At 38.6% G+C, this 26,369-nt stretch overlaps 1 protein-coding gene across 1 annotated transcript in view; it reads right to left on the bottom strand.

Annotated features, from left to right (window-relative positions):
* znf330 (zinc finger protein 330) overlaps window positions 1–23,925 on the bottom strand; it is a 29,359-nt gene extending 5,434 nt beyond the window's left edge. Inside the window, exons 1-6 of the mRNA XM_073042751.1 lie at window positions 23,665–23,925; window positions 20,243–20,262; window positions 18,513–18,583; window positions 13,473–13,552; window positions 12,953–13,079; window positions 338–442 (exon numbers count right to left, since the gene is read on the bottom strand). Coding sequence (XP_072898852.1) covers window positions 338–442; window positions 12,953–13,079; window positions 13,473–13,552; window positions 18,513–18,583; window positions 20,243–20,262; window positions 23,665–23,784 — 523 coding nt within the window. The 5' untranslated portion in view covers window positions 23,785–23,925. The remainder of the gene's footprint in view (window positions 1–337; window positions 443–12,952; window positions 13,080–13,472; window positions 13,553–18,512; window positions 18,584–20,242; window positions 20,263–23,664) is intronic.
* Window positions 23,926–26,369: the final 2,444 nt, after the last annotated feature.

Genomic DNA, 26,369 nt, shown 5'->3' with positions numbered 1-26,369 from the left:
ATTGTAACATGTAACTGTATCTTGAGTGACTGCAGTGCTTTTGTTTCCTTGAAATTAACTGGTAAATGTAATTTCCTCTGCTGAAGTTCTCTGCCAGTACAGATTGTCCTGAAATCATTTAGTCACTTCCAGACCACAGGCAAGATTTTCAACCAATATAGCTTGATTCCAATATGGTTCTAAGTGTACAGCATTTAGGACACATTTTACTAAACCTGCCTCTGGACAACCACCAAAATGAAAGCTTACAAACACCATCAACTTATTGGTGGTATTTTTTCCCACTACTTGCGGAGTCAATACTGAGAAGATCTGCATCAGACAACCAAGAACTTACACTTATAGGTTTCAGAGTCCAGAACTTGACAGCTGGCTTGATGCTCAAATTGATCATCTTCACAGAGGAAGTTGTTACAGAAGGAGCACCGGAATATTCTCCCCCCTGTAATAAAAGATGTGAATTATGATCTGAGAAGTTTAGAAAATCTCTTGTGAAAGCCAAGCTACCAAAAATTCAACTTTACATCAGATAGAAGCTGGTGCAACAGAAATTTAAATAATCCAGGCTAGGACCTGGAAAACCCAAGTTTAAAAAAAATTCATGGGTTATCATGAGCTTTCCATTCACTTAATCTGTCCGTAGATTTTGCAATTAAAAAAAATCACAGACGGAGCAGGATATGACATCTTCAGCATTAAAATATAATACATTTATTACACGGAATTGAGCCATCTACAAGGGGTGATTGATAAGTTTGTGGCCTAAGGTAGAAGGAGTCAATTTTAGAAAACCTAGCACATTTATTTATCAACATAGTCCCCTCCTTCATACGGAACTTGGACCTCTAGAAAGTGTCCACAGTGGTGATTGATAAGTTCCTGGCCTGAGGTAGAAGGAGATGTTATTAACTTCAAACTTTCTGCTTACTCACTCAGAAAGTTGCCCTGCATGTGCATGTAACAAGAGCTGTATAACTCAACTCCTTCTACCTTAGGCCATGAACTTATCAATCACCCCTGCTGTGGACACTTTCTGGAGGTCCAAGATCCGTATGCTCCACGACTGCTGGACTAAGTGTGTAAATGTAGGAGGGGACAATGCTGAAAAATAAATGTGCTAGGTTTTCTAAAATTGACTCCTTATCAATCACCCCTTGTATTTTATTACAATGATTAAATGGATGCCAGCCAACAATTTAAAGTCTAAAGTGACAAGTCAGACATGGATTATTGGTTAATATATGGTAAATTATGTTCAATATTTCAAACCAATTAACTAATGGAATATGGAAACAATCTACTTGACACATCATAAATCAAGTTCAGAAATAATTACATCCATTGGTTCACTGCTGTTTGAAAGGAGTTTGTACATTCTCCCCGTGATCACGTGGGTTTCCTCTAGGTGCTCCTGTTTCCTCTCAGAGTCCAATGACATACCTGTTGGTAGGTTATTTGGTCACTGTAAATTGTCCCATGATTAAGCTAGGGTTAATTTGGGGGGGGGGGGGGGTTTGTTGGCTGGCATGGCTCAAAGGGCCAGAAAGGCTTATTCCACACTATCTCAATAAATAAACTTAATATTAATCTACTATTTTACCACGTGCATTTCATGTTGTAATGCTGGTCTCCAATTACAGAATGTTGCTATCCACACTGATGGAATTTACTAATAGAGCCAATGAGAGGCACTATGGGTTAATCGTCATTGACAGTGCGAAGATTTGCAGGGAAGAAGTCTAAATGGGAATGCAGAAAACGAATCTTTAGTAACATGTTGCACTTCATGGTTTTGTATGCTTGAAGAATATTGTCAACCAACTACACGTAGCTTGGTGCTTTGTAATTGCCAAGAAAATTTTCAACAACATCCTTGAATGTCTTCCATGTGATTTTCTCCAATCCAACTAGAAGTTCTCCGAATTGCCTGTCACTAATGACCTACTTGATTTGTGGACCAACAAAAATGCCTTCCTTAATCTTGGCACCAGTTATTCTGGAAAATATCAAATATCAAAATCTTTCACTGTCCTTGTTCATCGCTTTCACAAAATTTTTCATAAGCCAAACTTTTATATGAGGTGGCAGAAATATCTTTGATCTACAAGTGGCTTATGTGCCACACTTTCCTGCCCTGGAGCTAACTATTTGCGGAGTGGCCAATCCTTTTTAGTGAGATTCTTTAGCACAGCCATCTCATTCGCAAATGAAACAACTGTACTTGGTGTGTCCAAGCTGCATTCCTAGTAACAGCACTATTTCTGTTAGATCACCAGATATTCCAGTTGTGTTGCTGTACTGTACGTCTTTCAACAAGACTTCCAAATTTCAGTAGTTTTCTTTTATGTGTATCACATAACTGATTGGTATTGAAGGGTGGACATTGCCATTGTGTAACAGCACAGCTTTCAGGCTTAACACTGAAGAATCAATAAAGAGATAACATTGTTGTGGGTCACACTGGCAACCCAAAATATGCCTGGACAAGATGGAAAACTATTCAGCTTACAGTGGCTCAACATTTTAATTGACTTTAATTATGAAATGAAATAATAAATCTAGGCAAATCCAGAAAAATTGCACATATTAAGGGAATTTCATAGTGATTTTCCATAAGTTACATCCAAACCTATTCATGAAGCAAAATCTTTGTTGTCCAGTGATATTTATATGGCATCTAGTTTGCTACAACTAATATGCCTAAATACTTTCGTGTTACAGACAACACATAAGCAGATTTGATTATGCTATTCTTGCACATATGCAATGAAAACAATTTAAAAAGTGTTTTTATGGAGTCTCAAGATGGCACTCATGGAGTAAACCGCATCTAGGCTTTGCTCCAAACCTTTTACATTTTTTTTTAACCTACAAACACCCCTTAAACTTATTTTAAAGGGGTCTAAACATATAGAATTTTTTTAAAAACTATTTGAATTACTCTCAACCCGCTGAAATGTCTAGAGCAAAAGAACCGAAACAGACGAAAGAACCGTTAACTTTAGAAGTTGTTGTGAAGTTTATAGACGCTAGATTTGATGAATTGGAGAAAAAATTACTTGGAAGATTTGCACAGTATGACAATCGTTTGAGATCACTCGAAGAAAAGTTCCTGACCCTTTCACGGGAATCAAATGAACAACAAGCAAGCATTTTGGTTCTTGAAGAAGCTGCTCGTAAGAAGGATCGTATAATCGAAAAAATGCAAGAAGAGCAAACTTCGACGATCCAACAGATGGATCGCTATAAAGCTAAAATTACTGATTTGGAAAATCGTTCTCGAAGACAAAATCTTCGGTTAATTGGAATCCCGGAAAAATTTGAAAGCGGTGATCTGACCGTTTTCTTCTCCAAATTTCTAGTGGATGTCCTGGGCGAAGAAGTCCTGGATAACCCCCCATTAATCGATCGGGCTCACAGAGTCTCTAGATATCGGGCAGATTCAAGTCTGAAACCACGGCACATAATTCTCAGGATCCATTATCCTCACATCAAAGAACGACTGATTCGTGCGGCTCGTAAAAAAGGTATGATAACCTATCAAAATTTTAATTTTCGCATTCTGGAGGACTATAGCCCCGAAGTACTACGGGCTAGGCTGGCTTTCAGATCGGTTATGTCGAATTTTCACCAGAAAGGCTACAAGCAAGCGTTGCTGTTTCCAGCACACCTGAGAGTCACCCTTCAAGATGGATCTTTTCGGCTGTTTAAATCGCCAGCGGATGCTCAAGGTTTCCTGGAACAATGACATTTGATCGGGCTGATCAATGTAATCTAGCCTATAGATTTGGATCTGTTATAGATTGACGTTTGGGTTCTTTTTTGATACGGTTCATATGTATTTCTTATATACGATTAAAGCTCTCTTTTTTCTACCGGGTTTATTCCGATTTCATATTTTTATATATTACTAACCGATTAATGTTGAAGATGACCTATTAGGGTTATTTTTTTTTTCTTTTTTTTAAATCGATATACGCTCTTTTTTTACATTTTTAGCATTTGAATATTAAGATTTGGAAGAATAAAATGGCGTTTCTTCTTCCCGACAGACTCCAGTGTCTGTAGCGTCATAACTGTTTTGATCTGTTCGAAAGTGTTAAACCTTCATTTATTGTTTTAATTTTTTTAACCCTTTTGATAATATACATTTATAACACTAATTTTATATTTTAATTTTTCCTATATCAACCCTTTTTTATAATGTGGGTTGTTTGTATTTTTTTTAACTTTGTTACGTCTGAGTTGCCGTCTTGAGACAAGGGGGTAATTTTAGTATTAGATCGCTCGCTTGCCTCTGTTTGGCTTTTTTCCTGGGGTTTTGAGGGTGGTGGGAGGGAGATTTTTCTTTTTTTTCTTTTTTCTGCTTGCTTTTTGCTTAGTTTTACTTCATGGGCTTATATGAAACTACTAAAATGGCTGCGGTGCTGTGACTTCCGGCTTCCCTTTGAACTTACTTCCCCCTTCCGAGTTCATGAGTTCACTTTTCTTTTAAACCTATATGTTAACTGTAATATGTATTGTCAATATGGATAAGACTATTAACTTTGTTTCTTGGAATACTAATGGTTTAAATCATCCGATTAAACGGAAAAAAGTATTCAAAGTATTCCATAGAATGAATGCGAATGTTATTTTTGTACAAGAGACTCATGTTAGGAAGGTGGATAGTCAGAGGTTGTTTAGGTTTTGGAAGGGCCAACAGTATCACTCAAATTCGCAAGCCAAAGTGAGAGGTGTTTCTATTTTTATAGACTCATCAACTGCTTTTATACATTATGAAACAATTTCAGACCCGCAAGGTAGATTTTTGCTTATTACTGGGTTGCTTTTTAATCAAAAAGTTGTTTTAGTTAATGTTTATGCTCCAAATACTGACTGTCCTGAATTTTTTAAATGTTTATTTACATCCTTTCCTAATTTGAATCAATACAGATTGATAATGGGCGGGGATTTTAATTGTTGTTTAAACCCTTTGATGGATAGATCCAAACCCATTCAAACTTTTCCGAACAAATCGGCTTCTCTTATTAATTCTTTTATGATTGATTCAGCTATCTGTGAAATCTGGCGTTTTCTACACCCTAATGATAAAGAGTTCTCATACTTTTCCCATGTGCATCATAATTACTCAAGGATTGACTACTTTTTCATTGATCAGCACTTCCTTACAGATGTCATGGATTGCAAATACGACTCTATTGTTATATCTGATCATGCACCTTTGAAGTTATCTATTAAGGTGACGGATTCACATATTAGTACTAAAAGTTGGAGGTTTAATTCTGTTTTACTGCAGGACTCTGACTTTATTAACTTTATTAAACAGCAAATTGATTTGTTTTTCTCAATAAATTCCACAGCAGACATCTCTAGTGGAACTCTCTGGGATACTTTTAAGGCATATATTCGTGGACAGATTATTTCATATTCTGCCGGAGTTAGGAAACGAACTAACTCTAAAATATCAACATTAGTTGATAAAATTAAGGCAATTGATAAGATTTATGCATTGACCCCTAGTAAAGAACTTTATAAAGAAAGGGTGGAACTTCAAATGGAGCATAGTTTATTGTTAACCTCTTCGATTGAAAGTCAGTTAATTAAATCGAAAGCTCAATTTTATACATATGGAGATAAGTCTGGTAAATTACTAGCTAACCAATTGAAAATTGTTTCAGATAAGCGACAAATTACTAAGATTCGTAAACAAGATGGTACTCTGACGATTGATCACAAAGAGATAAATACAGCCTTTCAAGATTTTTATAATTCTTTATATCAATCAGAATGTACTAAAGACTCTTCTATAATGAGTGAATTTTTAAGGAAATTGAATATTCCAAAAGTAACTGCTGAGGATAGTGTATTTTTGGATACACCTATTACGGAGTCTGAAATAGAAAAGGCCATTTTCTTAATGAACTCGGGTAAAGCTTCGGGCCCAGATGGTTTTTCTGCAGAATTTTTTAAATCCTTTTCTTCTATACTTTCTCCTTGGCTTTGTAAAATTTTTAAAGATGCATTAAGTATAGGTAAACTACCACAATCTTTTTATGAAGCTTCTATTTCTTTAATTCTTAAAAAAGATAAAGATCCCACTGAATGTGCATCTTATCGGCCTATATCTTTGCTGAATATGGACTTTTAAGATTTTTAGTAAAATCTTGGCTGTTAGATTAGAAAATATATTGCCTCGGATTATTTCTGAGGATCAGACTGGATTTATTAAAAATCGTTATTCATCTTTTAATATTAGAAAATTAATTAATATTGCTTATACTTCTTCATCTAAAATCCCAGAATGTGTCATCTCCTTAGATGCCGAAAAAGCATTTGATAGAGTCGAATGGTCATATTTATTTAATACTTTGCAACATTTTAATTTTAGTTCAAAATTTATATCATGGATTAAATTAATATATCAGAAACCTTTAGCTTCGGTTTTCACTAATAATCAAAGATCCCCTTTTTTTCAACTATTTCGGGGTACAAGGCAAGGTTGTCCTTTAAGCCCTTTATTATTTGACATTGCCTTGGAACCTTTGGCTATAGCTATTCGTGAATCACCCAATATTTTAGGTATTACCCGCGGGGAGACGATGTATAAGGTATCATTATATGCAGATGATTTGTTATTATATATATCTGATCCTGAAAGATCTATTCCTGCTATTTCTTCTTTGCTTGCTCAATTTAGTAACTTCTCTGGGTATAAATTGAATTTTAATAAGAGTGAACTTTTTCCATTAAATATGCATACTCCAATTTATAATCGGGTACCATATAGAATTGTTACAGACTATTTTACTTATTTAGGTATTAAAATTACTAAAAAACATAAAGATTTATTTAAAACTAATTTTTTGCCTTTAATAGATCAAATTAAGCAACTTGCTAATAGGTGGTCCCCACTATCTATGTCTTTGGTAGGTAGAATTAATGCCATTAAGATGATGATACTACCTAAATTTTTATACCTATTTCAAGCATTACCAATTTTTATTCCTAAATCTTTTTTTGATACAGTTGATTCTAAAATATCGTCGTATTTGTGGCAGAACAAAAATCCTAGGTTAGCTAAAAAATATTTACAGAAGCCTAAGAAGGAGGGCGGTTTGGCTCTACCAAACTTAAGATTTTACTATTGGGCAGTTAATATACGGTATTTGATATTTTGGACACAAGAATCGACTACAGTTGCTGGCCCACAATGGGTAAATTTGGAATGTAAATCTGTGCAAGATTTCTCATTGATTTCAATCTTAGGATCTTCACTTCCCTTTTCGTTATTTAAAATGAATAAACAGATAACTAATCCTATAGTCAAGTATACATTACGAATCTGGTTTCAATTTCGTAAATTTTTTGGTTTGAATAAGTTTATACTGTCAAGTCCTATAACAGCTAATTACTTTTTTCGACCATCTTCCATAGATCAAGCCTTTTATTTATGGAAAACAAAAGGTATAACATGTTTTCGTGATCTGTTTTTGGATGATAACATTATGTCCTTCGAACAATTATCTAATAAATATAATTTATCTAAAACCCATTTTTTTAGATATCTACAAGTTAGAAATTTTTTATATAATGAACTAAAGTCTTTTTCGAAAGAATGTCCATTGGACATTACAGAAAGAATTTTAGCTCTTAATCCTTGTCAAAAGGGTCTTGTTGCTATCATTTATAATATGATTATGAATCTACAACCAGATATATCTGAAAAAATTAAGAAGGAATGGCAGGAAGAACTGCATTGCCCTATTTCTACTGAGCAATGGGAAAAAATTTTATTATTGGTAAACTCATCCTCTATATGTGCTAAACATACTCTAATACAATTTAAGGTCGTACACAGAGCTCATATGTCTAAAGATAAACTTGCTCGATTTTACTCGTATGTTAATCCAACCTGTGATAGATGTCATTCTGATATAGCTTCGTTGACTCATATGTTTTGGTCCTGTCCTTGCTTACATAACTACTGGAAAGATATTTTTAATATTATTTCAAGAGTTTTAAATATTAATCTCCAACCACACCCTTTTACTGCAATTTTTGGCCTACCAATGATAGATAATAAGTGTTTATCCGCTTCATTCCAACGAATGATTGCATTTATTACACTAATGGCTAGAAGATCCATTTTACTGAATTGGAAAGAAGCCAATCCTCCAACAGTATTTCAGTGGTTTTCCCAAACTATTTCCTGTTTAAGTTTAGAAAAAATTAGAAGTGTGGTTTTCGATCCTTCAGTTAAATTTGAGGAAACTTGGAGACCATTTATTCAGCATTTTCATATGAATTAAACGGTCTGATCCTGAACCTTATTGTCACTATCCTGAATGGTGTGGATGGAGGTTGGGAGTCATAGGCACTACTGTATATATATAACATTATGCGATTGCCCATGTTGGTTAGTTTTTTTTTCTATTTAGTTGTTGTTTTTTTTTGTTTTGGGGGGGGTTTCTCTTAATCATTTATATTATTATATGAGTTTGAGAGATTCTATGTATGGATCAATATATATTTGAATGTTTATCAATCTATTATGTACTCTCAAATGTCTTGTAACAATATTTTTCTTCTGTTTTTTTTTTAAAAACTAATAAAAAGATTTGAAAAGAAAGAAAAGAAAAAAGAAAAAAAGTGTTTTTATATTTCCCCTTTCATTGCATTATCAAGTCATTGAGGAGGCCATTCTGAGTAGATTCCAAGAGAGAATCTGACTACATACTCTTGGCATTCCAATCATCAAGTTCCCCACATTCATCACCCTGGGCAGAAACTCAACAAGACCAGCCCCAGGCAAGAAAGTCTCCCACTGAGTAACCTGGTACAGATCCACCAGATAGGCAAGAACTGGATTCCCGATTGGTAACTTTGCCAATAGAAGCCCTGCAAGAACTGGTTCCAAATAGCTGTGAAGAATGGAGAGTTCTGGTAGCATGTCATTTATTTGTTAATATTTTTTGGGTTTCTGCCAAATCCGGTGAGGCCAGCATTTACCGCATCACTCTTGGGCAGTCCTGATGAGCAGGGAGCTGAAGGATTCAAACACAGAAGTAAGAAAGTACCAGTGATATATTTTCAAGTCAGAATTCTATGTGATTTAGAAGGGTGATTGCTTTCCCATGTACCTAAAGCCCTTCTTGGTGGTAGATGTCATAGTTTGGGAGATACAGCTGAAGGTGCTTAGGTGAAAAAATATATTTTGAAGATAGTCATAGGAACTGATAAGTGAACAGTTCACTGATTATGGAGAGAATGCAACTGTCAGGCAATCGATGGTTGCTTTATCCTGGAAAGTTTTGAGCTATTAGAATACAGTGGATTCAGTTAATTAGGCATCAGTTATATCATGGCAGCCACTTATTTGGGGTATTATGCCACTTAATTGAGACAGCTGTCTGTTGCCAAACAGTTTATAACTAGTGTCAAACATGTTCACTACACTGTGCTAAGAGCAAACAATTTTTTAAAGAGTCAGTTGCATGTACTTGTGTTTAAAAAGCAGCATTTTTGTCAATGAAGGTTAGTAAGAAATAAGCAGCAAGACAATTCAGAACTGTTTTGCCCACTGTGGTTTCAAGCATTCAGACTTGGAGATGCCAGAAACAGCCAGGAATGAAAATGAAATAATTCCACTACTTTAACAAATTTGGAACAACAAAGAATTTGAAGGTATTGACAATCACCAATGAAAATGAAGATTTGGAGGGTTCAAGTGCCCACAGCATTGTACTAAGGCAGTCCATTATCTAAACTAGGTGTCTGTGCTAATTTTTGTTCATTTACAGTCAAAAGAATCCAGCAGCATACACTGTATGAATTCCTGTCAATAACAATTAGTAACCAATAGTTTTCTAGTACTGTAGTAGTATTGATGTGTTCTAATTTGTTCTGTATTTCATACAGCATAACTTGTTACTCAGTTAAAATTAGTTTTTTAAAAAAATATCTTTTAAACTATTTCTATGAAACTTTGTTGGGGCAACCGCTTAATTGGGCCAAAGTGTACTGGTCCCACTGATCCCAATTCCACTGTACCTCTAGTGCTGTAATCATCCAGGCAAATGGAGATTATTCTATCATGCTCCTGATTTGTGGCTTAGAGATGATGGAAAGGTTTTGGGATGTCAGGAGATGAGCCGGGGCCACAGGATAGCCAGCCTCTGACCTACTCTGGTAGCTGGTAGGATATTAATATGGCTATATCCTATGGAGTGGTGTTCAATAGCAACTTCTAATATCTTGATAGTGGACAACTGAGCAACAATATTCTGTTGAATGTCACGGGTCTTTCTCTTGTTGTAAACTGCATTTGTGCGCACTTCTGTGGCAAGAAAGTTGATTGTCATACATCAGCCCAAGCTCTAATGCTGTCACTTCTTAATGCATTCAGGCACGTACTACTTCATTTGCTGAAGAGCTGCAGGTAGAATTGAACATCACCAAAATGGAAGAATGATTATAAACGAAGCAGCTGAGACAGCTCCACTAAGAATTTGCTGCAATAATACCCAAAAAGCAGGGATGATTGACTTAAAGCAACTATAAATCACCTCCCTCTGAGCACAGTAGGAGTCCAAGCACTTTTCCCCCCCATACTACCCACCCTTTTGTTTCACAAGGACTCCTTGATACCACATCCAGTCAAATTGCTGGCTTGATACCACAGACAGGCCATGTTCAGCTTCCATCTAAAATTCAGCTAATTGGTCCAAGTCTGTGACAAAGTCTAGAACAAGTGATCCTGGGAAGACAAACTGAGTGACGCCATTTGATAGTACCAGTCAATGACATCTTCCATTGCTTTGATGATTGAGATAGACTAATTTTGCATTAAATCAGCAGTTTTGAAATTGTCCTGTTTTTTGTCAATGGGAATATCCAAGCCATTTTCCAGTCCTGTATGTGCCAGTGTTGTAACTGTACTGGAACAGCTTAGCTAGTCTTGGATTGCAGATCTTCAGTACCATAACCAGCATGTTGTCTGCATGCAGTGCTCTTAATCATTTCTTGGTATTATGGATAACTGAATTGACAGAAGATTGGCTTCAGTAATGGTGGGAATCTTGGCTGGAAATTTAGATGGATTATCTGCACTCGCTTTCACCTGAAGATGGTTGTGAATTCCTCAGCCTTGTCTTTTACATGCTGGACCCTGTGATTGCTGATACTGTGAATAGTGCTGGAGCCTTCCCCTCCCCTTTCCGTTAGCTCAGGGTTTCTCAACCGGGGTTCCGCGAGAGGTCACTAGGGGCTCTGTGAGAGATTGTGATTTTAAAAAAACATACACTTCATGTATTGAATTTTGTGCAACGCACAAAGCTAGCACTCACAGTGGTGGGCAGTGAACAAGAAGCCGTTAGCAATCTCATTAGCGGTCTCTCAATCCAGTAAGGCAGTGCGCAGTAGGACTGTTTATTTGGATGAATGCATTCTCAGTTTTTGACGTGAGATGGGGAGATGATTGATAATTGGTGAGTGCTGTATTGCATGGAGGGGAAGGCAGCAGGCTAATGAGGAGCATTAAGTGCACATTTTGAGCATTGAAGGGACTCGCCCAACTTGGGCAGGATCATCAGTCTCTCCCTCCCAAATTACCTCTCCCAACTTCCCCTTGCATGCTGCCAAATAACTTAAGGAGCGAACAAACTCTACTGGTGTAATTGGAAATTGGAGGGTAGTTTTCATTCTATAGACGGTCCAGTGTGATGATTTTTGAAGAGGAGGATTCCAGGTCTGGGCCTATGGACAATTCTGATAAAGTTACTGGTGAAAAATTACAATCTTTGAGTCATTTCAGTACCCTAGTGTAACAACAGACAAGCAGTCCATCTTTACAATGAAAGCTTCTAATCATTGGGTTTTATAGGAACTGGTGATCCAAGTTGCTCTATTCCATTGTGCCTAGTCTGCGGCAAACAACAACCACAGGTTTCAGATGCTAGGCCTATACTTGAGCCTGATCATGTCACTTAGTAAGAAAATGGTTTTTTTCCCCCAAAACCTTGTATAAAATTGTGTCTTAGGCTATATTTTTATTCATATTGTTCTGGCTTATTGTTTTCAGTAATTTTACTATTCAATATTATCCATAAATTGTCATGTTGTAAATAGCATTAAAATGAATTTACAACCTTTATTTAAATTAAATCTACTGAGCATACTTCTAGAAAAATTAAATCCCATTTTAGCTTAAGCCAGTTATTTAACAGAAGTTTATTATGTTTGCCTTATCAGTTCTTAAAATTTATGAAAGGGAAAGATAGATTAGTTTCAAGAAAGGTAAGCTAAGCTTAACTTTTTTTTTCAGGAAAGGTTGGCTAAAAATTCATTCTCTACTTAAAAGAGCATTAACAATTATTTTTGGATTATTTTATCTACAACTTAATGATTACACTAATGTACTGTGAGCTGTATATATAATAATTTTTTTAATTCAGGGCTCCCTGAGATCTGAAAATTATTTCAAGGATTCCTCCAGGGCAAAAAGGTTGAGAAAGGCTGCAGTAACTATTTGGTCAGTAGAATGTTCATCTCAATGAATGTCACGCCAAAAAATACTCAATATACCAATAAAAGCAGTAATTTTGTTTCCAGCTAATTTTAATGCTATTTTTATAACCTTCAACTTTAGCAAATGACATAGATAAAAGATTATGGGAAATAATTTACATCTCATCTCAGTTGCCATTAAGCCAGTCCATACTCAATAAATAAAATAATTATGTAGTCATTTAAGTGTACCATCAATAACATTAGGTCTAAGAATAGGAAAAAAAGGAATAGGAATTGGTATGGAAAAATAAACTGCAAATGTTCAAATAAAAATAGAAAATGCTACAATTAATCAAGCAACATTTGTGAATAAAAATGACATATGATTGCCTAGTAAAAGTTTTAATATTTCTCCAAAGAGGCAAAAGGAGGTGATCCTTACCATGATCCCATACACCTCTCTCACACTCGATACATTCAACATCAGTAAGTGGGCAGATACAAGCATGTGTGCTCAGACATTTCCTGCCATGACACACCCAGGCCTCACAAAAATCACAAACTGCTCCCTGCGGGGGTTGGGGGGGGGGGGGGGGGGGAGAGAGGAAATGCAATACCTGTTATCACATATTCCATTTCATGTATCTTGTTGTATCATATTAAATCAACTTAAAGATTTATTACAGCACCAAATTTCTACTGGCAACTGTTGAAGTTTTACATTCACCACTCAAATTGATAACACAAGAGAAAAAGCTTGTTCATTCTCAGACTTACAGCTTGTGAGCTCCTTTAATTCAGCAACACAAGTGATGTTAAGCATAGAGACTATTACATTTAATGAATAAAAATGAATACAATTAAAATAGATGCAGAGCACATTTGAGAAAAATCCTGGGTATAGCATATTCTGAAATAGAATTCTTCCAAATAACCCGGAGAAAAGCCACGTATATACTCACCACCATGGCAAGCCCCGTACTGTAGACACCAGGATGTTTAACAACACAGTCTGAACTTTTCAACATACATTTTGTTTTACCTAGAGTGCACAGAAAGATGCAAATTATAAAGGAGACACATTGTATGAAGAAGATAAATACACTTACAATATATTAAATTTGTACTGTAGGCACAAACTCATCTGTTTTCTGTAATGACCTGCTGAAAATCTTAACTGGTTTTGTTTAACCCTCATATCTCCTGCATCTGCAATATTTTATGTTCATCACTGCGTTATGTGTGACTGCTGTCAGTCAGTTAAAAGAACCAAGTAATGTGGGGATGAATCACCTCCAGTGCATGAGCTATTTACATCAGACAACAAATCCATAGATCTTTCTCACAAGTGTGTTAATAGAAGGGCACCTGGCCCATGCTAAATTCTGATAAACCTGTCACATTAGGATAGCAACACCTCCCATAGTAGAGCCCTGCCAATACCAGGCTCTTTCTGTATCCCCAATATTCAGAATAACAACTGTTGGGAAGTGGTAGCCACTGTCAAGAGGGTAATTTATGTTCTTTTGGACAATGTTACTCATATGATGCTACTGAAAGTAAATTATTCTTTGCACCTGTGCATAGATGTACTTGTGTTTATGATAAAAAAAACTTAACTTTGGATTTTAGAAATATATTAATATAAACAAAAAAAAGTTTCCAAACTACTTCCAAAGTTACAAGCAGCAATTGGTTTTGAAATTACAAGGATAACTGCATTAATAAATTCTACAATCTGTAAAGGGAGCAGTCTAAAAGTTCAAAGCACGATACCACTAAAGAGACTTGCTTTGGAAACTGTGAAACCAAAGACCAAGTTGAAGGCATTGGAATTAAGAGAGCTGTATTACAATAATGTAACACACTTTAAGAGGATACAATAGGTAATGGTGGTGCTGTCTCCACAAGAATTTATGAACTACAGTAGTGCTAGAAAGTTTGTGAACCCTGTAGAATTTTCTTTATTTCTGCATAAATATGACCCAAACTGTGATCAGATCTTCACACAAGTCCTAAAACTAGATAAAGAGAACCCAATTAAATAAACAAAAACATTATACTTTTTCATTTATTAATTGAGAAATATGACCCAATATTACACATATTTGTTGGGCAAAGTATGCAAACTTCTGGGGTAATGCATTCTACAAAGCGATTTGGAGTCAGGTGTTCCAATCAATGAGATGAACTTGGAGGAATGGGCTGTAGATGTGCCCTACCCTACAAAAAAAGACACACAAAGTAGAACCTCCCTTTCTCAAGAAAGATCTGTTCATGTGCACCATGCCTCGAACAAAACAACTTTCAGAGGACCTTAGAAGAATTGTAGAGTTGCATAAAGCTGTAAAAGACTAAAAAGACATTTCTAAAGACCTGAGTGTTCATCAGTCCACAGTAAGGGAAAATGTCTACAAATACAAGAAACTCAGTACTTTTGCTACTCTCCCTAAGAGTAGGCATCCTGCAAAGATCATGCTAAGAGCACAACGTACAATGCTGAAGGTGGTGAAAAATAACCCAAGGGTAACAGCAAAAGACCTGCAGAAATCTCTAGAACTTGCTAGTCTCTGTTCATTGTGTCCACTATAAAGAAAAACACTGAACCAGAATGGTGTTCATGGAAGGACATCATGGAGGAAACCAATGCTCTCCAAAAACAAAAGACAAAAACACTCCTGTATGTCTCAAGTTTGCAAAAGACCACCTGGGTGTTCTACAATGCTTTTGGGAAAATGTTCTATGGACAGGTGAGACAAAAGTTGAACTTTTTTTGGCAGAAATGCATATCGTTATGTTTGGAGGAAAAAGGGCACTGCACACCAACACCAAAACCTGATCCCGACTGTGGAGCATCATGGTTTGAGGCTGCTTTGCTGCCTCAGGGCCTGGACAACTTGTAGTCATTGAGGGAACAATGAATTCATAATTGTATCAAGACATTTTACAGAATGTTGGGTGGCAGTCCGTCACTTGAAGCTTAAGAGAAGTTGGATAATCAACAAGACAATGATCCAAAAGACAAGAGTAAATCAACAGAGTGGTTTCAAAAGAAAATACACATTTTTGAACTGGAGGCAAGCAGTTCATGCAAGGAAGCCCACCAACATCCGAGAGTTGAAACCATTTAGTAAAGAGGATTGGCCTAAAATTCCTCCAAGCTGATATGCAGAACTGATCAAATTACTGGAAACATTTGGTTGAAGTTATTGCTGTACAAGGAGGTCACACCAGTTACTGAAATCAAAAGTTCACATACATTTTCCAACAAATATATGTAATAATGGATTATTTTTCTCAATTAAATGAACAAGTAGAATGTTGTTTGTGCCATTCTGTTGATTTACTGTTGTCTTTTGGATCATTGTCTTGTTGATTATCCAACTTCTTTTAAGCTTCAGGTGATGGCTACCCAACATTCTCCTGTAAAATGTCTTGATATAATTATGAATTCATTGTTCTTTTGGGTTCTCTTTATCTAGTTTTAGAACTTGTGCGAAGATCTGACCACATTTTTGGTCATAGCTATGCAGAAAAAGAGAAAATTCTACAGTGTTCATAAACTTTCTGACAACAGCTTGCAAACCAAACTTTATCAGTTATACTTGTTTCATTGGTCAGCATTTGGAAGCAATGCTATGTATTCAAACAGCTGTTCCTCACAATATGACATTTAAAGGAAGGAAGAATGATATGACTATCTAGGTTTTCTTTTATTCTCAGAAGTACTTAAAATGTCAATGTGATCTATCTCAAAACATTTGAATATTTGGAGTTGGCCTTTTATTCAAGATGTGCTCCCATCATAAATATACAAATTCTGTACAAAGATTTGTCAACATACAAAACATTTAAGTACACTATTGTAACTTATTTTTAGTAAAAGCCCCATTCTTCATCACTCCAATGTCCTATTTGTAAAATTATTTTTCCCCAGTTCCACTACATTACTCAAGTCTTTCCACTGCTAATTTCCTTTTCACCTCTGCTGTTATTTTTTTCTTCTCGTCTTATTTTGAAACCTTTCTATGCTGAGTTTTAATTCCTGGCTATGTCTGTTCTAAAGTTTGCTTGGTTTTTTTTTGCAGATTTCATTTTTGGCTAATGTCTAACATTCTCATTCATGGAAACTAATTTCTCCTCCACATTCACTCCTACTCATTCATACAACCAACACCAGCAACTCCTCCACTCATGGCCTTTTCCTGCAGGTCACCAAACCCCTAATTCTGAAAAGAAACATGCCCATTTCCAACTACATCTTTGCAACTCCCACCACATACATTTTCCAACTCTTACGCTGCATCCACAACTGAAGAAAGATCTGTCCTGCAATAACCTATTTTCCAAATTCTCCAGTGTCTATTATTTCATCCTGATTCACAAAGCTGGTACTTGGTGAACTTGTTCAATAATCAATAGGAAAGGCATTGGTTCAACTGAAGTTACACGAGTCATTTATTTTAACCAACTGCAAGTCATTAAATGCACATGCAGAAAGAACTCTAAAAACATAACACTTCTAGCTACTAATGTTGTTGCAAGGGCCTTAGTAGAGGTATTTAAAACATCCTTAGCCTTGAGTAAGGTGCTGGAGGATTGGAGGAGAGATAATGTTCCATTATTTTAGGAAGGCCCTAAGAATAAGCCAGGGAGTTATAAACTGCTGAACTTGATGTCTGTAGTGAGCAAGCTATTGAAAGGTATTCTAAGGAACAAGACATACAAGTATATGGATAGGGGTAGTCAATAAGGCTTTGTGCGTGATATGTCGTGTCTGACCAATCTTAAGGGAGACTACCAGGAAAGTTGATAAAGGAAAGGCAGTGGATATTGTCTACTCAGACTTTAGCAAGGCCATTGACATGAAGGTTGGTCAAGAGGTTAAATTGGATTTGACATTTGCTTCGCAGGAAAAGACTTCCAGTAGATGATTGCTCTATGACTAGAGACCTGTGACTAATGATGTACTGTAGGGATTGGTGCTGGGTCCATTGTTTTTGTCACCTATATCAATGATTTGGATGAAAATGTGGTAAACTAGATCAGCAAATTTGCAGATGACACCAAGATAGGGGGTGTAGTGGACAGCAAGGAAAATCATCAAAACTTGCAGTGGGATCTGGACCAGTTGGGAAAATGGCAGATGGAATTTAATGCAGACAAGTGAGAGACGTGGCCTTCTGGGAGGACAAACCATGATAAATATTACACAGTGAATGGTAGGGCACTGAGAAGCTTGATTAAACAGAGGAACCTGGGAATACAGATCCAAGATTCCTTGAAAGTGGAATCACAGGTAGATGGTCAAAAAGAGAGCTTTTGGCAGCTAGGACATCATAAATCCAAGTATTGAGTACAGGCTTTGGGATGTCATGCTGAAGTTGTACAAGACATTGGTAAAGTCCAATTTGGTGTATGGTGTGCAGTTTTGGTCACCTTCCTAGAAGACAGAAAATTACTAAGATTGAAAGACTGCAGGGAAAATTTACAAGGATGTTATCAGGGCTTGAGTATCTGGGGTCTATGGAAAAGCTAAAGAGGTTAGGACTTTATTCCCTGGAGTATAGGAGAATGAGGGGAGATTTGAAAGAGGTATATAAAATTATGTGTACGTAAAGTACAAGCAGGTTTTTTTCCCCACCAGAAGTTAAACATTTTGAAATATATTAAATGAAATCTATTTGTACAAGGTCACTCAGGATTCCAATGACAGCAAACCCTGATAAATCTATATTAGCACAGGATAATCTATACTGTTCTCCCACCTAGGATAAGGTAATGCTAGCAAAGCTGGAACAGATAAGTTTCAAGAGTTCTTGCCATCAGCACTATGTTACTCCTTTTACACCAACAGATGTGTTGATGGAGATTTATTCACAAATAAAAATGTTCTTTTGCAGCAGCCTCTCTATAAACTTCTTAATTATTACCAAACATTACAGGTAGAAAGCATGTTAAGACAAATGAAATAATTCAATAAATCACTGTTTACAACTTACCACACTGGGCACAAATAGGTAACTTTTGCACCGAATTACAGAAGTAACAAAAAGCCCGGTTCTTTTGCCGTCTTGTTCAAAGGAGGAAAATGAACATGGGAAATAATGCAAAGTTAGGCACAGAAACATTAAATGATATGCATCTACTCCACTATGATATGGACACTGTCAACAAATCCAAATCATGAACAATTAGTAGGATCCTTTGTTTAGGAGTTAACAAGTACAAAGAAAAATCATTAATAGCAAGCTAAAATTTCAATGAGGAAGTCTAATGGTATAACACTGTAGCAGACACTCAGTGGCCACTTTACCAGGCTCCCTAGTACTCCTGCTTGTTAATACAAACACCTAATCAGCCAATCATGTAGTAGCAACAATGCATAAAAACATGCAGACATGGTCCACAGGTTCAATTGTTGTTCAGACCAAACATCCGAATGGAGAAGAAATGTATTTAAGTGACTTTGACCATGGAATGAACGCTAGTGCCAGATTGGGGTGGTTTGAGTATCTCAGAAACTGCTAACGTCCTGGGATTTTCATGCGCAACAGTCTCTAAAGTTTACAGAGAATGGTGTGAAAACAAAAAAACAAGTTAGTGTTTTTAAATTATCATTCAACCATACACGAACACAGCCAAACGAAACAGTGTTCCTTCGTGGCCAAGGTGGAAAACACAAGGCACACATAGCACTGATAAGATTGCAGTAAGCATACAGTCACAAGAAATACATATACAAATTTAAAACAGCTCGCCCCCAAGTGACATGTCCTGTAAATTGATGGTGTATGGGTGCTGTCGGCAAGAACAAGCAATCAGCATTCGGCACACTAATACGCACACACACAATCCAGCTCGATTTCCATCAAGCGAACACTGGAGGGCAGTAATGACAGGAGGGACCAGACTCCAATCCAACATGGATCCTGTGCCACTTCGCCTCCACTGCACACCACCCCCCCCCCCACCCCCACCAGATGACTGCAACAGGCAAGCCCATGGCACTAGGCTTAGTCCTCGCTACAACTGAGGCCATGTAGCTCCTCCCGCTGTCCATCTCACCAATAAAACAGTGAACCAGGCTTGCAATATTACGTTACCAATGTGCAACAGGGTCTTGTGATGACAAGAAAAACATCCAAGACAATCACTTGCAATTATCCCACCTTCGCGCATCAACTCCAATGGCTTTTCGTAGCACACAGCTCAGCTCCTCCACTTATGAGCAACTTGCTGATGGGATAGACCTGTAGAACTTGAAGTTCTTAATGTCCAGCATTGTCTTGCCATCATAAAAAAGCTCAGAAAAGGCAAAACCATCTTTGGTAAGCCCCAGAGAGGCCGTTGCGACTGAGCACGCCACCATCTTACTGGAAGAACATCCAGTGAGTGGCAGTTCTGTGGCCAAAAACACCTTGCTAATGAGAGAGGTCAAAGAATAGCCAGACTGGTTCAAGCTTACAGAAAGATGACAGCTACTCAAATAGCCAGGCATTACCACAGTGACAGGCAGAAGGGCATCTCTGAGCGTACACCACATTGAATCTTATTCAGCAAGTGAAGTCTGCACCAAGTTCTACTCCTATACCTAATAAAATAGCCACTGGGTGTACACAACAGGGCAACATGATGGAATTATTGAGTGATTAAAACTACAGAAATTAAATTAAAAAAACACACTGATTCATAAGTGCAAAAACTGAGCATTAATTCTCTCTTCACTTACCTTTGGCACTTGTCGCATTCCTGTTGAAAACAAGGAGAAAATATTTTCAGGGTATAACTAAAACAGAACCACAATATAAAAATTGAATAAATGCAACTTTTTAAAGCACTCTTAACTAAATGGAACTGACTCATTTTCAATAAACCTGGAAAACTCAGGATGGATAATAAACAGCAGCAATACCAATGATGCCAATGTCAACAATAATATCACAAAAAAATCACAAGCATTATTTTCTTTATTATATCAACATTTCTTCTTTATTGCTACTAAAGGTGAGACCACAGTCATGCAACAATAGATTAAGACTACAACAGTGGTGTCATCAGCAAATTTGAATATGGCATTGAGGCTGTGCTTAGCCACATATTCATAAGTGTAAAGCAAGTAGAGTTGGAAGCTAAGCACACAGTGTTGTGGTGCACCTGTGTTGATGGAGATTGTGGAGGAGATATTGTTGCCAATCTGAACTAACTGGGGTTTACAGTGAGGTAATCCAGAATCCAGTTATACAAGGAAGTATTGAGGCCAGTGTCTTGGAGTTTATTGATTAGTTTTGAGGGGATGATGGTATTGAATGATGAACTACAGTTGATAAAAAGCATCCTTGCTATCCAGATGTTCCAGGGTTGAGTGAAAAGCCAGTGAGATAGCATCTGCTCTAGACCTGTTGCTTCTGCAGGCAAATTGGAGCAGATCAGGTCACTTCTCAGCCAGGACTTGACATGCTACATCACCAGCCTCTCAAAACGCTTTGTTACTGTGGATTAAGAGCTACCGGACAATAGTCATTGAGGCAGGTCAGTGCGCTCTTTTTAAGCACCAGTATAATTAAGGCCTGTGGGTACCACACACTGCCAACATGAGAGGTTAAAGATTTCAGTGAACACACCAGCCAGCTGATCAGCACATGTCTTTAATACTTGACCAGGTACCCTGTCCAGGCCAGATACTTTTCGTGGGTTCATCCTCCTGAAGGCAGCTCACATGTTGACTCCAGAGACTGAAATCATAGGATCATTGGGGGATGGGGAGTTCCTTCTTGATTTGACAATCAAAGTGAGTACTGAGTTCATCTGGAAGCGAAGCCCTGCTGACTCCAATGTTGCTTGATTTAACTTTATAAGAGGTAATAGTATTCAAGCCCTGCCACAACTCTTGAGCATCCTTCATTGATTCAAGTTTGGTCTAAAATTCCCACTTCTTCCTTGAGGGGCACCAGGGTGAGGTGATAGCCAGGTGAGAAGAGGCAAGAGGCCAAAATAGGGAATTAAAGAGGGGGAATATTGGAAGTTGGTGAAATCAATGTTCATGCCATCAAGTTGAAGGCTACCTAGACAGAATATGAGGTGCTGCTCCTTGAACCCAAGTTTGGGGGGGGGGGGGGGTGGGAAGGGTAAAGATGTGTTGATGGTAAGCAGTCGTTAAAGATGGCAGAAATTGAAGAAAATGATGTGTTGGATACAGAGGGTCAAGGAGTAGTTGGTGAAGACAAGAACTCTATCCATGTTAAGGTGAGGGGACGACGGGATGAGCACAGATGATCAGGAATGGAGGAGATGCAGGTGAGGGTAGCATCAATGGTTGAGGATGTTCTTTGAAGGGGGATATCTATGATGTCCTGGAAAGGAAAGGCTCATCCTGGGAACAGATGCAGTGGAAATGAAGGAACAGAGAAAAGGGAATGGCATTTTCACAGGAGAAAGGGTAAGAAAATTCAATGTAAATTTACTACCAAAGTACATATATGTCACCATATACATACAATTCTGAGATTCTTTTTTGTGGAAAAACTCAGTTAATCCAAGAACCACAACAGAATCAATGAAAGACGGCACCCAATGTGCAAGACATCAAACTATGCAAATACAAAAGAAAGAAAAATAATAAACAAATAAGCAATAAAAATTGAGAACATAAGAGTCCTGGAATGTGAATTGATAGGTGTGGGGACCATTCAGTGATGGTGTAAGTGAAGATGAATGAATTTAACCCCACTGGTTCAAAAGCCTGATGATGGCTGAGGGGTAATAACTGCTCCTGAACCTGTTAATGTGAGTCCTGAGGCTCCTGTGCCTTCTTCCTGATGGGTGGAAAGAGGTATAGTCAAGATCACCGTGAGAATCCATAGGTTTATATAAAAAAAAAAGCGATAAACTGTTTGTCTCCTGAGATGGAGACAGAGATGTTAGAAAAGGACCAAATGCATTTAAGGGCAGGGTGGAAGCTGGAGGCAAAGTTGATAAAAATTCATGAGCTCAGCATTGGTGCATGAAGCAGCACCAGCAAAGTTGTCAATGTACTGCAGGAAGAGTTGGGGAACATTACCAGTGAAGGCTTGGAACATGGACAGTTCCACATAACCAACAAAAAGACAGGCATAGCTGCGACCCATGTGGGTGCCCATGGCTACACTTGAGTTTGGAGGAAACGGAAGGAGCCGAAAGAGAAATTATTGTGGATGAGGATCAGTTCTGCTAGGCGGTTGTGGAGGGAACCAGCTCTGCCAGATGGAGGGGAGTGTGGAAGGGTTCTTAAATTCAGAAAGTTCAACGGCTTACGGTGAGCTGCTTCCACTCAGCCATGCTGAAGTCAGGACTGCCATGCAGTAAAGTTACAGAGGAGCAGTCCAGTAAATGTGGAAGAGGGGAGAGCAACAGATGAGAAAAGCAGAATCCAAAATAGGGCGAATAGAGAGTGAGATTACAGGCAAAGGAAAAATGCAGAGCTGAAAGATATACCCGGCAAGTCAAGCTCTGCAATTTGTTTTTATTTCAAATCTCTACATCAGTTGTTTTTTGCTCTTCCTTCCCCCACCCATTTTCAAACAGTACGGTGGATTTGGACACCAAGACTAATGAGTATTTTTTTTAAATGGCATTACCAAACAAGAGCATTAATCAGGTGTTGGATGTATGCAGCTTTGCACGAGTTAGGACAAGATTAGGGAGGTTTCAGATGTCTGAGCTCATGAAGAATGGAACACGAGGGAATCCTAAAACTACGTACGCTCCAGGACACCATCAGTGTAACAGGGGAACTGACTCTTTCATGTCATGTATTGCAATATACACAAACACTTGTTATAATGGTCCATTTCACGTAATTCACTTTTCACTGCTTCAAACGCCAAGTTAGCTGACTGCAAGGAATAACTATCACTACTTCTGCGTTACCTTAGTGGAAACAATTGTACAACAGACACAACGGAAATGGAATTAATAGCTTATCTTTGGATAAACAGCAATTTTATGGGAGCACTGGATCTAAGTCTGGGAGTGCACATTTCCAAACAATCAGACATTAGAAAGAGAGAGTCTGACATTAACAGAGTGAATAGCTAATGTCAGCGAATTCTTGGGCCTAACTCCACTGCATGCTCGCCACCGCCTGACAGGCTACCTGCCGCCGGGCTTGCTCACCATGGAAGCGTTGCAGGGCTGCTTCGCCACATCCACGTTGTCCTTGGCAGCCCGGATCAACTTTTCGCGTACTTTGCGACTTTCAGCCTTCTTTCGCGCCCCGGTCTTCTTTTTCGGCATCCTGTAAGCCGCTGCGATGTGCCTGCCAGCGAGACGGGGGCGACAGCCCGGCCGGAGGGGAGGGGAGGGGGAGGGGCGCTCACCGGACCCGGAGCCAGCGAACCGGCAGCTCGTGCCTCATTCCGCCCTGCGCTTGTGACGTCGCCGGGAGTCGTGACGAAAGCAGAACATCCGGCGCGCTCGTGACGCTCCGCTGAGTTGCCCTGCCAATGTTAGATGGCGTGTGTGGTCGCTGACGCCAATGGGTAAATAAATAAATAAATAAATAATGCAACCAAAAACACACGGAATAACGAGGTAGGAACGCACATGAAGTGCTGGAAGAACTCAGCAAGTCAGGCAACGAGGTAGTGTTCATGGGTTTATAGACTGTTCGGAAATCTGATGGTCTTCAGTCTCCCGAACCTCCTTGAGGCATGCCCCGAATGTTGAGAGTCCTTAATAATGAACACCGCCTTTCTGAGGCACAGCCTCTTGAAGATATTCTCGATGGAGGGGAGGGTTGTGCCCATGACGGAGCTGCTTAGTCTACAACCTTCTGCCTGTGTATTCGAGCCTCCGTACAAGGCCGTGATACAACCAAAAAATGCTCACCTCCATGCATCTATAGAAATGTGCTACAGTCCTTGGTGACATACCAAATCTCAAACTCCCAACGAAGTCCAGCCACTGACATGCCTTATTCATGATTGTATCAATGAATTGGGCCCAGGACAGATCTTTAGTCATGGTGACACCCAGGAACTTAAGTCTGTTCACCCATTCCAGGAGGATTGCTGTCTTCTCCCGACTTCCTCTTCCTGAAGTCCACAATTAATTCCTTAGTCTTGCTGATGGTGAGTGTGAGGTTGTCATTACAGTACCACTGGAGCAGACAATGCATCTCCTGTATGCATCCTCATTGCCATTTGAGATAGCTGTGCCATCTGCTGATTTATAAACGGCATTTGAGCTGCGCTTAACCACATTCGCGAGTCTAGAGAAAGTAGAGCAGTGGGTTTAGCACACATTCTTGAGGTGCTCCAGTCTTGACTGCCAGTGAGGGGGAGATGTTATCACCAATCTGTACTGACTGGCCTCCTGATGAAGAAGTTGAGGATCCAGTTGCAGAGGGCGGAGCAAAGGCTCAAGTTTAGAAGCTTGGTGATTAATAGTGAGCGGCCAATGCCAAGCTGTAATTGATAAATAGCAGCCTGACGTATCTTTGTAGCTGTTTAGATATTCCAAATAAGAGTAGAGAGCCAGTAAGTTTGTGTGCAGGCCTATTGCAGTGGGTCCAGGTCTTTGTCCAGGCAGGAGTTAATTCTAGCCATGACCAACCTCTCAAAGCACAACATTACAGTGGATGTGAGTGTTGTGTCAATAGTTGTTGAGGCAGCTTATGCTGCTTTTATTGGGCACTGATTTGCTTGCTGTGCTTTTGAAGCAGGTGGGAACCTCTGACTGCAGCAATAAGAGGCTGAAGATGTCCTTGAACACTATGGCCAGGTAGTCAGCACAGGTTCTCAGTGCCCTGCCAGCTACACCATTTGGGACCTGATGCCTTGCAAAGGCTCACCCTCCAGAAGAATGCTGACATCGGCCTCTAAGAGAGAGATCACAGGATCACCAGCTGCAGTGGGGGTTTACACAGGTGTACGGTTATTCGCCCTTTCAAAGTGACATTAAAGGTGTTGAGATTATCGAGAAGTGAATCTTCACTGCCATTTTATGCTGTTAGGTTTTGCTCCATAGGAACAAATTGCATACAAGCCCTGTCACAGCTGTTATGCTTTAATTTCACTTGCAACTTGCATGATGATTTCATGAAAGTTTTTTTGCTTCCATGATGCCCTTCCATAGCTCATGCCTGAACTTGTTGTAAGATTTTGGATCACTGATCTTGAATGCAACGGGTCTAGTCCTCAGTAGACTGTGAATCATTCAGGGCTTCTGGTTTGGGAAAATCTGGTATGTTCTCAAAGGCACACTCTCATCCACACAGGTCTTGGTGAGGTTGGTGATGGCCAAGGCATATTTAGTCACATAAAAAGATGAACCCATGAATATGGTCAAGTCCACCAATTCAAAGCAATATTGTAAACAGTCCTCAAGTTCCCTTGACCACTCCTTCATGATCCTCACCACTGATGCTGTAACCCTTGCCTCGAGGTCTTCAATTTTATTCTCCTGATACTGGACATCTTCAGCGTGTTGCATTTCAATTTTGCCTGGAGTCTGCATTTGTGCTATAAGGAGAGATTAGACAAACATGTTGTTTTCTCTGGAGCAGCGGAAGCTGAGAAGAGATCTGATAGAAGTGTTTTTTAGAGATACAGCGCAGTAACAGGTCCCTCTGGCCCAACAGGCACATGCTGTTCAATTATACCCATGTGAACAACCAATCGACTAACCTGGGAACGTGGAAGGAAACTGGAGCACCCAGAGGAAACCCACGTGGTCACGGGGACAATGTACGATCTCCTTACAGGCAGCGGTAGAATTGCACCCTGGTTGCTGTTGCTGTAATAGCCTCTACTTCTGTGGAGATTCGGCATGACATCTAAAACTTGTGTTGTGGAGGGTATTGACTGGCTGCATTACAG

The sequence above is a fragment of the Hemitrygon akajei genome, chromosome 4 (genome assembly GCF_048418815.1).
Source record: "Hemitrygon akajei chromosome 4, sHemAka1.3, whole genome shotgun sequence".
Taxonomy (NCBI): domain Eukaryota; kingdom Metazoa; phylum Chordata; class Chondrichthyes; order Myliobatiformes; family Dasyatidae; genus Hemitrygon; species Hemitrygon akajei.
The sequence above is the reverse complement of the archived record's forward strand: the minus strand, read 5'-3'. Positions and strand labels throughout refer to the sequence as shown.